General features: G+C 50.8%; 1 protein-coding gene across 6 annotated transcripts in view; it reads left to right on the top strand.

The window, feature by feature from the left end:
- Nucleotides 1-702: 702 nt before the first annotated feature.
- Nucleotides 703-12,003, top strand: part of Cdh23 (cadherin related 23) — a 332,359-nt gene continuing 321,058 nt past the window's right edge. For all 6 annotated transcript variants that reach the window (XM_035452205.1, XM_027388310.2, XM_027388311.2 and 3 more), the window contains exons 1-2: nt 703-769; nt 4,474-4,551. In XM_035452205.1, the coding sequence (XP_035308096.1) occupies nt 703-769; nt 4,474-4,551 (145 nt within the window). The remainder of the gene's footprint in view (nt 770-4,473; nt 4,552-12,003) is intronic.

The raw sequence follows: 12,003 nt of genomic DNA on the forward strand, positions 1-12,003 counted from the left end.
GATAGGAAACTGCTCCATGTATGTCGTTGTGTGTCGTTGGTTGCAATATCTGTGGGGGTCACTTCACTGTCTGCTCAGGACATGGGCTGAGAGACAAAGAAACTGTCCTTTGCAGGGCTGAATTGATGAATTGGCCCCTGATATGGGTGGCGATGTGGAAGTCCCTCCAGAGCAAAGTCCTGTCAAGGGCCATTCAAACCACCACAGACACCATGTCCTGAGTTTTCCTCTTATCTTCCTGGGATAGGCGATGATACGATGGATGTGAAAAGCAGAACAAGGATGCTGGGCCTGGGTGGTTTGTTGAACTTGCCAGGCCCTATCTTCCTGGTTAACACTACACTTGATTCTATTCCCAAGCTGGCTGTGTATGCTGCTCTGCAGAACACAGGCTCAGAGGGAAGAGGCAGCAGTCTGTCGTTTCATATACTGAACCTTGAATGTGTCCCCAGCAAGTCCTCTGTGTCTGTGTCTGTGTCTGCACAGAGCTTTGCCGGTCACATCAGTCCTGATAAAGCCCAAGTATTCTAGAGACCACACAATATACCCAGACCTGGACAAGGCTGAGAGTGGGTGGCCCAGACTCTTTCCTCATGGGTGCTGTTCCCTCCCCTTTGCTTTACTGGGCCTCAGAAATGGGATTTTGGAGTTCCAGGATTTCACATCTCAATGCTCTTCTCCTTGTTTGTATTCTCAGGAGCCATGAGGTACCCTACTGTTACTTCCCTTGCTGTGCTCTGGCTTCTCATGCTGGTGTCTGGATCCTGGGGTAAGTCCTGCTTCTCTCTGCTAATACCAGCCAGTGCTTGGGAGGCTGGGCTGGAGGTTGCTCATGCCAGCAGTCTGACTTCAAGCTCTAGGACCCCAGAGACCATGTCTTGCCATGCGACTGAAGACACTCTTCCCTCTCTAGGCCTTAGTTGCCTCCTGTAGTTTGCATAGGGCTGAAAATACTGGCTGTCCCCAGAGCCTGGTCCCATGAGGTCATGGAGGAGTCTTGAGAAATTCTTAGGTTCTATGATCTGTGACCACAAAGTCCTTCTCCTGGGCCGTGGAGAGTGGTCACAGGTCTGTTCAGTTTCACAGCTGTGTATTGAGCACATACTGTGTGATGCTATGTACGCGCCCCCTCTAGGGAGTGAAGGCGTCAACTCACCTGCCAGGGGCTCAGTCCAGTAGAAGAATATGCAGGGTTAATACACAGGGTGCTCAAGGGACATCCCTGGCTCTAGAGAAGTCCCTAGGAGGAAAAAGGGTCATTGGGCTGCAGTAGGGGCCGCCTGGCCAGAAGGGAAAGCTGTTTATTTTGCCTTTGAGGACTGATAGTCATTTTAGAAGAGGTGGAAAGGAGAAGGCATCTTGGACAGGGGTGAGGTGTGGGTAGTCAGAATGCCAGTGGGCAGCCTGAGTACAGGTATGTGATAGCTCAGAACTGTCCTTCTTTTAAGAATTTCACCTCCTAGTGCCACTGGTGCCCATCAGGAAGGCCCGGGCGGGAGATAGTAAGGAACAGGCTACACTGAAGGAAGGCCAGCACCACAGGCATGCCATGCACAGTGTCCCCCAGGGCCGGGTATCCTTAGAGAACATCTATGGGCACCACATGCCTGGCGACACAGCCAAACACATTCCCATGGGGCCCCTCTCTGCTGCTTCCCTCCAGGGAGCTGTGGGGCTCTGGAGGACACGGCTGCCTCACACTTGTTGGAGTTTCGGAAGCCCTTCTGCCTGAAGGCCCTCTCCTCTCCTTGTCTTCATTCTCCACTGGGATGCCCTCAGCCACGGGGAGCTCACTCCCAACCAACCAGTTTGGGACTACAGCCTGGGCTCACAGACTCTCAGAGACAGAGCTGACACAATCTCAGAACCTTTTACAGAGGAGAGGCTGGGGCCCAAGGTCATTCAACCTGAGGGTTTTTGTTTTGTTTTGTTTTTATCAGATAAACAACCCCTGTCTGCCCCATGCAGGAGGCCTTTGGGCTAGATGGCAGAAGTCAGGACACTTGCCTCTTGTAGGACTCTATGAGCTTAGACACTCGTGTCCTTTCAGGCTTTGCTGTACCCACTGTCTGTCACGAAAAGCCACAGGTGTAACTATATAGCAGATTTGTTCCAGCTTGCTCAGGGAGCTGGCTGTCTCCCTCCCTGGAGATCTCAGTGACTGTTGAGGTGTTCTGCATGCATGCTACACTCTCAGCTCCTGGGCTCCCTTGGACTCCCTTCTGAACCTCCTTGGACTGCACTTTCTTTGTCTATAGTTCAGGAACAACACAGGTCGATCCCGAGAATCAATATGGGCATCAAGCCCTCTGACTGGTACATTGGGTACCAGATGATTCTCACTTAATGCTCACCCTGTCTTTAGTAGCACTTACCTTTCTCTCATGGGAGCAAAACGGGCCACAGAGAACAGAGAAGCATACCAAATGGCCTCAGGACACCCAGCAAATTCTGTGGCAAAGCATAGATGATCTGCCTGTGTGCTGGCTAGCTTTGCTGACCACATCTGTGTTTGCTAAGTGGCCAGAGTTGCTCCTTTAGTGTGGTGGGTGGCTGGTGCTGATCCTGGGTGTGTGTGGGGAGGTGGAGGGGGCTGATGACTGTGTGGCCTCCCATATCCCTTGCCATTCATTCCTATGCTAGCCCTTCTCTGGTTTCCAGACTATGTCACATGGTCCTCCCTACTGGGGACCTGGGACCCCAGAATGAACTGTTGTTTCTCTGTCCCTAGGAGGCAGAGATGAGATAGGCCATCAACAATGCTATGCCCTCTCAGTCTGTCGTTTCTCTCCTAGCTTCCTGTCCCTTTCCCCGTCCTTGTCTCATAGACTCCATGGGCCCCTCTGCTCTCCGACTGAACAGGGGCCCAAGCAAGTCTTCTCTAACTCTCTTCCAGCCTGGTGCCTGGGTTCTGGGTATGAGGAACCTCAGACATGAAAGGAAATTTAGAAATAAACCAAGCTGTTGTAAGCAAGAACTGCCCCCATCACTAATTTTCCACCCACTATTGCATTTTTTGAGGTGCCCAGGTCCCTCTATTTCCTTATATCAAAACCCCAAGACCTGCAGCAGGTCTCAGGGTCCTTCCCCTCTGTATAGCACTTTTATTCATGCTGGGATTAATAATAGCTACCATTTAATAAAGCTCGCTATGGGTCATGCATGGCACTGAGCGCCTTTTGTATGTAATCTCATCGAATCCCCAGGTTAGCTTGTGAAGTAAGTCCTGTTGTTATTGCCATTTTGCCCACAAGTAAACTGAGGCACGGGAAGTCTTGTACCTAGATGGGGGACTAGGAGGTTTCAAAAAGGTGAGGTGCCATTTTACTGGCTCTTTCCAAGACCACTGCTGTAAGAGTGGACACATGTGTGCAGGTGTGTATACCCATCTGAGGTGTCAATGTGAGAATGGACGCGTGTGCAGGTGTGTGTGCACGTCTGAGTGTCCATGTGAGAGTGGACACATGTGTGCAGGTGTGTGTGCACATCTGAGTGTCCATGTGAGAGTGGACATATGTGCAGGTGCGTGTGCACATCTGAGGTGGTTCAGGGAGGGCTTCCTGAAAGGAGAAATATTAAGATGAGGTGAAGCATGGTGATGTTTAGCAAGTGAGGTGGAAAAGCCAGCCGTGTTGGCCAGGAAGGGGAGGCCAGAGTGTCTGAGGACCATGGCAAGCATAGTCTGGCTGCCTAAGCAGGAGGAGGAAGAGACCCCCCCCCCATGTCCCCATGTTCCCTTCCTGACTCCAGCTTCTCACCCTCTGGGATCCTGGCATGAGTTTAAGGGAACCCAGGTCAGTAGAAAAGAGAGTGGGGGGAGCCATCTCTGCTCCTTCCAGGGTTCCTGAAGCTCCCTGTAAGAGTCCCTGTAGCAGGAACTGTACCACAGAAACTGACTGGGTCCCCCAGTTTTCAGTGACTGAGGGGTAAGTGTCCCTTCTGCCTACTGACGCCCCCACGAGGAAATGGAGAACTGGAGAAGCCAGATGTGGGGGAGGCTTGCTAGGGGCTTTGTGGTGAAGTCACCCAGTCTGAGCACATGTCACCAGGCTCTTCCCAGCCTCCACCACACATGGTGCTGTCAGAGTGTCCCATGGGAACAGGACAAGTTTTGATGTCTGTTGCCATATATCCTGGGCTACTCCCGCAAGCCATGTTTCATACCTTCTGTTACTAGATTGTAGTGATATAAGTGGATGACACAGAGAAACGGTTCTAGAGGTCGTGGCTGCCCCTACTGTCATCATTATTATTCTTCCCAGTCTGAGGGCTTTCTAAGCACCAGGCCCTGCTATGGGTGCCAGGGTGACCATGAGCAGCCAAGCCCTTGACTTTCTAGAGTCCATGTAAGTTCTACCTCAAGACATGTGCCTAGTGGGAATCCACCATCGCCCATGGGTGTGAGCTTGAGATTTGCAGGAGCCATATTAGAAAGGGGCCACCAGGCTGATGCACCTGTCCTCTGACTTGCAGGTCAGGTGAACCGACTACCGTTCTTCACCAATCACTTCTTTGACACCTACCTGCTGATCAGCGAGGACACACCTGTGGGTGAGTTGGAACCTGGACTGGTGGGAGTGTGGGTAGCATGGGGTGATGGACCTTTAGTAAGTGGAAGGGATCTTGGAGGTTGAGACTTCCTTCAGCCTGCGTTGGGATCTTCTGTGAGGTTCATTGGCCTCTCATTTGGATGCTTGTGGAGACAGGACTGTCACTGTCCCTCATAGTGGCCCATTCAAGCTGAGGGGTCTTCTAAACAACATGGTTTATCCCCACCCCACTGCTGCTTTCCCATGTTGGACTAGTTTTATCCTGCAGAATGGCTCATTTCTGTTCTGCTCTAAGCCTTTGTGGGTACTTGAAGAAGGCAGCAGGTGTTTTTGTTTTCTGGCCCTTTGTACTTTTTCTGTGATGACAAAGTTTCCTGAAATGAGCCCCCTTGGGTTTTGTCATTAGACATAGGTCACTTTGAGTATCTAGTGTCCCTCCTGGACCCCTGATCCAGTTACCTCATCACAGGGCTGTTGTGTCTGGCTTCCTGGTGTGGCTCTAACAACAGTAGGTTGAGGTCTGTGCTTACAGCTCCAAGGTCCAAGCTCAGCTTCAGGAGCCCTGAAGCTTGTCAGAAAATGAGGTTGGATTTTGGATACTCATCGGTAGCTGTGCCAAAGGCTAACAAAGGCTTGGACCCCTTTCACAGGATGGGGCCATTATCTACGAGTCCCTTGAGTGTCCCACTGAGTTGCTTGCTTTCCTCGGGGCTTGGTGGGGAAGTGTGTAGTCTTTGCATTTGTTACACATTTGTATTATTTTAAGGGTTTATCCATGTGGCATGTCTCTCATGCAGTTCTGTTTTGGGGTTGTGTCTTAGTCTGGGTCATCATTGCTGTGATGAAACACTATGACCAAAACAACTTGGGGAGGAAAGGGTTCCACATCACAGTTCATCATCAAAGTCAGGACAGGAATTCAAACAGGGAAGGAACCTGGAGGCAGGAGCTGATGCAGAGGCCATGGAGGAGTGCTGCTTACTGGCTTGTTCAACCTGCTGTCTTATAGAATCCAGCCCAAGGATGGCACCACCCACAGTGGCCTGGGTCCTCCCCCATCAATCATTAATTAAGAAAATACCCCACAGGCTTGCCTACCACCTGATCTGATAGAGGCATTTCCTTAATTGAAGTTCCCTCCTCTTAGATGACTTTAGCTTGTGTCAAGTTGACATAAAACTAGCCAGCACAGGCTGGTATGAGCGAGACAGTGTAGACTCTAGAACTTGTGCATAGTCCTGGCATGTCCAGGCTTTTGACATTGCAAAGTGACCTCATCATCTATAAAGTTTGTGCTTCAGAAACACACGATTGAGTCACACAAACAAAACCAAAGGCAAACAAAGTAAGGCAAAAATAATCTGTTAATGCTTTAAGGAAGTTTCATGTTGAGCCACATACTCAGCTGTCCTTGGTTGCATGTGGCCACATGGGGACCATGCATGCCTGGTGGCAAATACACAAGTGGCCTGCAGTGTGGATCACCTTTAGGACTTCTGTTCCCTCCCATTCTTGTTATTTCTCCTTGAGTCAGATATATACCTGGACGGTTGCCTCTGTGCCAGCTTTGAATGCTGTGGCCACGGAGGGGTGCCAGGCAAATGGATGAAGAAATCAGAGCACTGGGTGACTGGGATTGAGTGAATGTCTGGTGTGTCCTCCAGGGTGATGAAAGGAGGTGGGACAGAAGTAGGAAGGAGGTCCCTCCTTTGCCTTCACTTACTGTTTCTGTGGCTGGCTTTTGAACCTGCTTATGTCACCTCATCCATAGTGGGTGTTCCTCTGTGGTGGAAGGTATGTATTGACACAGCTGTCAGCAGAAGCTTAGGGGTGACCAGCTACTAACTGATGCTGGCTACAAAAGGCAAAGGGACCTCCTGAGGGAGCAGGACTGGCTGCGTCCTGCTTGTCACTCTGCAGGGTCGTGTTCATTTGGCATGTCCGGAGGCCTACTATGCAAGGAAGATGAGAGTGGGCAGAGTGGGCACAGCTTGGCCAGCACTGATTGTGAGAAGTCCTAGGCAGGAGGTCCACCAGGAGCTGTCCAGCAGGCCCCGTTCCTGTTACCTTTGGCTGCTGCCCTAGCTTGTCTTCTGCAAATGCCAGCATTGATCTGCTCCTGGGAGCCACTCCCAATTACTGGAGCCCCTTAAAGGATACCCTTGGCAGTCACAGCAGGGATGTCTGCCTAGTGCTGTGGGATCCATCCTGGCTCCAGGGAGCTCAGGGACAGCTCTGCCCCTCTCTTTTGACTAGGGGCTCAGCATCTTTCTGGCTTCCCCCTTTCTTTTGCTTAAGGATCCGGACAACAGGGCTTTAACCTAGAAGCCAGAAGCCACTATTTTGGTCCTTAACTCTGTGAATTTGGGTACAGAAGTACCCTCCTCTGGTTCTCTTTTTCTTACTTGTCAGAGAGAAGATATTGGAAAGTTGGACTTAGTAGGATGTGGTCTGGCTGTGCCTGTTTCCAGGGCCCCTGATGAGGCAGGCCTGGAGTCTCCTGTGGAATTTTGGCACTCATATGGCCAGGGCTGTTCACAGGGTAGGTGTGGCCTCCTGTGGATGTGGCAGGCATTTGTGCAGGGGCCTGGCCCTTGTCTTCTACGTCGAAAGGGGAACATCCTAAGGACTTGACTTTGAGGTCTGACGGCTACCAACTGCCTTCTCTCTCAATCTGTATGCCAGTCTGAAAATGGGTGATGGGCTATCCCTTCACAGGGTTAATGGGGAATAAATTTACTTGAAATGCCATTCACCACAAAGCTTCGCTTCCATACCTAGAATGTCATATCCCTGGAGGCAAAACTCTGTATGGCCCAGCAGGGGTGACTGGGGCTGCCTGCCAGCCAGAGGCTTTGTGAGAGACTGCTAAACACACGAAGAAGCTGGCTCTGGTGTGGGGGACAATGCCAGAGTCCAAGCCAGGCTGAGTGTCAGCTCACCCACTGCCAGAGCTGGGGGCAGCTGGGCTGTCTGTTTCTGAGCTATGCTATGTGGCTTTGGCTTGAACCCCTGGTGATGGGGCTTGCGATCCCACAAGAATTCAGGAACAAAATTTCCTTCCTAATATTGATTTGAAACCCGACTCCCCAGAACTCGTGCCCACAGGTGTAATTCTATCTGCTGGACCTTCAAGAAAAAAAAAAAAAAAACCAATGAAAATGGAATGTACATGACATAGGATAGAACTTGTTCTTGTAACAGCCACACATACTGAGTCTCAAGGCAGTGAGCACCCTAGTGTTTCTATGTGTCAATTCATTAAAAAGCAAACAACAACAAAACTCCCTTTAGGGTATCAGGGGTAGTGCTTGGCAAAGGACTCTTTCATGTGTAGTTTCTGGTAATGCTCTCTCCAGGGTTAGAGACTGGCCTGCTACCTGCCCAGTATTTAATCGTCTGGCCTCAATTTCCAGTGGCATGTGGCGGGGGAGTCGGATGGGAGGGTAGAGTGTGGAGGCCACGTGCTATTGCTATCTCTGCCTGATTGTCTTTTCGAAGAGCCTCTCCCAGCCAGAGAAGACAGGAGCCAAATGAAGTCATTAAGTAGATCAGCCTTGCTCCAGGCTGTCCGCATTTCCCGTGACAGGGCCCCTGTCTGCGTGGGTCCTGCTGTAGATGTGACCATCAGTCTCAGGTAGCAGGGCCTGGGTAGAGGGACTAGGGGCAAGGACAGATCTATGAATCCATTTCTGGTTAGGCAGGTAAACATCAAGTATGCCTGGGACTGACTGTGGGCTATGAACAGACATCAGGTACCTGTAGTATGAGATGGCTACTGACTCTAGCTTGCCTTAGATACTCTAGATACCCCCATTTGGATGGAGCTAAGATCAACTATGGGCCAAGTCTGGTGGCACAGACTTGTCACCCCAGGACTGTAAATTCAAGGCCAGCTTGGGGTCTATATCAGGATCCTTGCTCAAAGAACAAAATAAAGAGCAGCGTCACCCTCTATGTTGCTGAGTTTGTGGCTACCTCTCTGTCTTTGGGGATCTTCTCCCATCTTGGCAGGCTTCTTTCCTCCATCTCTGCTGGTCCCTGTGCATCGGCTACACCTCTCCACATTGGAGGGTCTGGGACTCAGCTCTAGTCTTACCTTTCACATCTACTTTTCCATGGCTTATTGTCCAGTCTTGGTCCCCTTCCTGGGTCCCTCCAGGCCGAGTGGCAGGCTTTCTCTTGTGCCTGGTTACCCTCTCAATGACAAGCAGGATTGTTCATTTCTCTCCTGTCTTGGATTATGGATGCTTCCTAGCAGACAGGGCTAACTCCGTGTCTCCAGACCCTACCCCTGAGCCTCACATATGTTTGGGATTTGCAATGGCTTAGGAATGCCTGGTGTCTTCAAGCCAGTGTGAGGATCTTCCAAGGCAGAGGCTGTGACTGGCTCCCTCACAGAGTGTCAGGCCATAGCTTCCCTGACAGTATGTGTCGGGAGGGAGGTGTTCACAGTGACTGTGGAGATAGTGGTTTGGAGAGTGGGCCCAGGAGAGCCTTCCCCCAGATGGCACAGACGCTAAACGTGCCTGTGCGTTTGAATGGCCTGACCCACGCCGTGCAAAGATGGTGATTTTTATCATCCCAGCTGCCCGCTGGAGCTGCGTGTAGCATATTTGATGGAAGCGCTTGGGACATAGAGCATGGCTGGTCCAGGGAGAGACCCAGCTAGGCTTTCAAAGACCCAACCTCCCAGCTCCTGGTGGGGTCTAGAGGGAGTAGAGCCATTTGTATTGGCTGCTACCTTCAGACCTCAGGCCCGGAAGTGTGTGATGTCTCCATTCTATAAATGCCCACAGCCCAAAGCTTCCCAAGGAAGGAGTAAAATTGTCTGTCACAGCCCACTTCCCCTCTCCCCACAGACACCTGTTCTTTGGCCATATCCAACTGCTCGGAACCCAGAACTGCATAATCTGCCCTATTGCCAAACTTTCTTAGAGGCCGTTCCCTCGGCTCCAATGCTGGTTCCTTTCCCTGCCTGGTGAATCCCTGGTTACCGCCCAGGTCACCCATCCTAGAGGACCCCAGCCTCTCTTCTCTCACTCCTGTTATTGGCTCAGTTCAGCACCTAGTAGCTTCTGTCTCAGCTCTTTGTGTGTAACACCCCACAGGGTTATTAATGTTTACATATTAATTTTATTAATATCAGCATGACGATTAATGATCACTTTAGTATTTAGGTATGGTATGAGATTGTGGAGTGGTGACATTTGCTGTGGTTTATTGACTCCTGGCCTCCTGCAGGCTCTTGTTAAGCACTTTAGATGTGTGACCCCCCATGGATTCACCAGAACCCCCCCCCCCACCATGGCCTGTTATCTCTGTTTTGCAGCTGCATATCATGAGCTTTTCCCCAAGTACAAGGCCCAGCTCAGAGTGGGTCGGGGGATGCCTGAGAGTGGGAGAATGGATGAGGGAGTGAATGAATGACTGTTGAGCATCTGGCCAGCTCTTTTCCCCTGGCTCCCCATCCCTCCATTTGTCACCGGGGTAGCTTCACGGGGAGCTGACTTTCCCAGGCAGGCCCTCAGCACCCCCAAAGTGTCTTGAGTCACAGCGAAGGTGATAATGCCTACGCTAATCACCTGCACGAGGAAATTAGTCTTGTCAGGAACCATTAAGGTGGGAGCTCGGGAGGCATTAGGATGGAGCGGGCCCAGGCGGCGCCTGGCACTGCTGCCAGTTGGCACTGATTAATTTTTCTGCAAACTCCATCAATGCCCAGCTGTTTTGTCTGGACCCGGGGAAAGCAATTTTCAGGTGGGCAGACCCCGCTGCAGCGGTCTTACACATGGAGGAGCTTATGCCTGCCTGCCACTCTTGACGTCTCCCAGGGAGTGGTGGGAGAGGAGGGGGGTGATGGGGATGGCTGGCTGGAACAGAGGGACCAGAATGTGAGCTGGGACACGGACAGTGGAGAATGAGTCTGTGCAGTGAGAGAGTTTTCTGAGACAAGTATGGGCCGTTGGGACTAGGCTCAACCCTAGTAGTGTGAAGGGGCTCTCCTTCCTTGCTGGGCCACCTCCCTGTGGCTTTTTAAAGGGGCAGGCAAACATCTCTCAGGAGAGGGAGGGCAGCCACAGGGAAACATTGTTTCCTTTTCCTGCCCCAGACAGTTCCTGAGGACTGACATGGACCTTAGTGGGGTTGTGGACTCTCTCAGTGAGAGCTTTTGAGCAAACTGATGGAGCTGCTGGGATAAACAGTATGAATGTGCCAGGCTGCTGGGTTCCTGGCGGTCTGAGGGCCATGTGCTGTATGTGGCTCCAGCCTGCCTGCTGACAATTAGCAAAGAGGCAGTGACTCTGTGGGTAACAACAGTCAGGAGACTGAGGTAGACAGGATGGAGGGAGAGGGCCTCATCCTTGCTGACATCAAGGTGGAGGGTCACCTATGTTGGGGGCTAAGAGCTGGATTTCTTAAGTTCACTCTCACCCCACCTGAGGGCTCCTCAGAGGGCCCATTGTGAACCCAGGAGTCTCTAGAGGGACAGTTCTGTGGTCGCTGCTTCAGTCAACACAGTCCCACTTTATAGATGGAGAAAGTGAGGCCTGGACACTGTTGTGTCTGAGGATTTTTGTGGGCCCCATTCAGAAAGCAACTATGACTGTCCATGTCACAGGAAGGCTCCAGGCATCTCAAGATTGACAGCAGGCCTAGACCTAGTCTGGACAGGGGCTGGACAGTCTGTCTAAGTGGGCATAACCACCACTGTGAGCTATCTTACCACGAGTGGTCCAGGCCAAGCCAATTCTTGGGGGGAGGGCAAAATACCAGTGTGGACTAGACCACATAGAGAGACAGAAACACTGTATTTTATTCTTTATTTATTTTGGGATTTTATATTGACATAAGAAACTCAGGCTGGTCTTGATCTTACAGCAGCCCTCCTGCTTCAACCTCCAGAGTACTAGGCTTACAGATCTGAGCCACCATGGGCTTCAGAGGAACATTAGTGGGTCATCAACCCAGTGATGGGAACATCACCTTAGGCCAATAGCTATAATTTTATTTTTCATTTTTTTTGAGACAAGGTCTCACTATGAAGCTCTGGCTGGCCTGCAACTCACTCTATAGGTCAGGCTGGCCTTGAACTCACAGTCTCCCAAGTTCTGGGATTAAAGGCATATACCACCATGCCTGCCTTTTAAAACTTTTTTTTGTGCCATTATATTAAGCATGGAGGAATGGTGCTAGAAAATTTCAGAGAGTCCCCATCATCCTGTTTCTCTTGCCATTAACATCTTGCACAAATATGATACAATTATGGAAAACAGGAACATAATATTGCTATGATGCTGTTACTGATAGTGTGTGTTTACATTTCACCAGCTTGCCCAGTAAAGGAACATTCCCTTTTTTCCTGCAGGCAATATGATTTATCTTAAATTTGTGTTTTAGCTGTGGTAATATTTGGGCAAATTGACTCTTCCCTGGGAGCTTTGGATATCTA

This window comes from Cricetulus griseus (assembly GCF_003668045.3).
Source record: "Cricetulus griseus strain 17A/GY chromosome 1 unlocalized genomic scaffold, alternate assembly CriGri-PICRH-1.0 chr1_1, whole genome shotgun sequence".
In the NCBI taxonomy this organism is placed as follows: domain Eukaryota; kingdom Metazoa; phylum Chordata; class Mammalia; order Rodentia; family Cricetidae; genus Cricetulus; species Cricetulus griseus.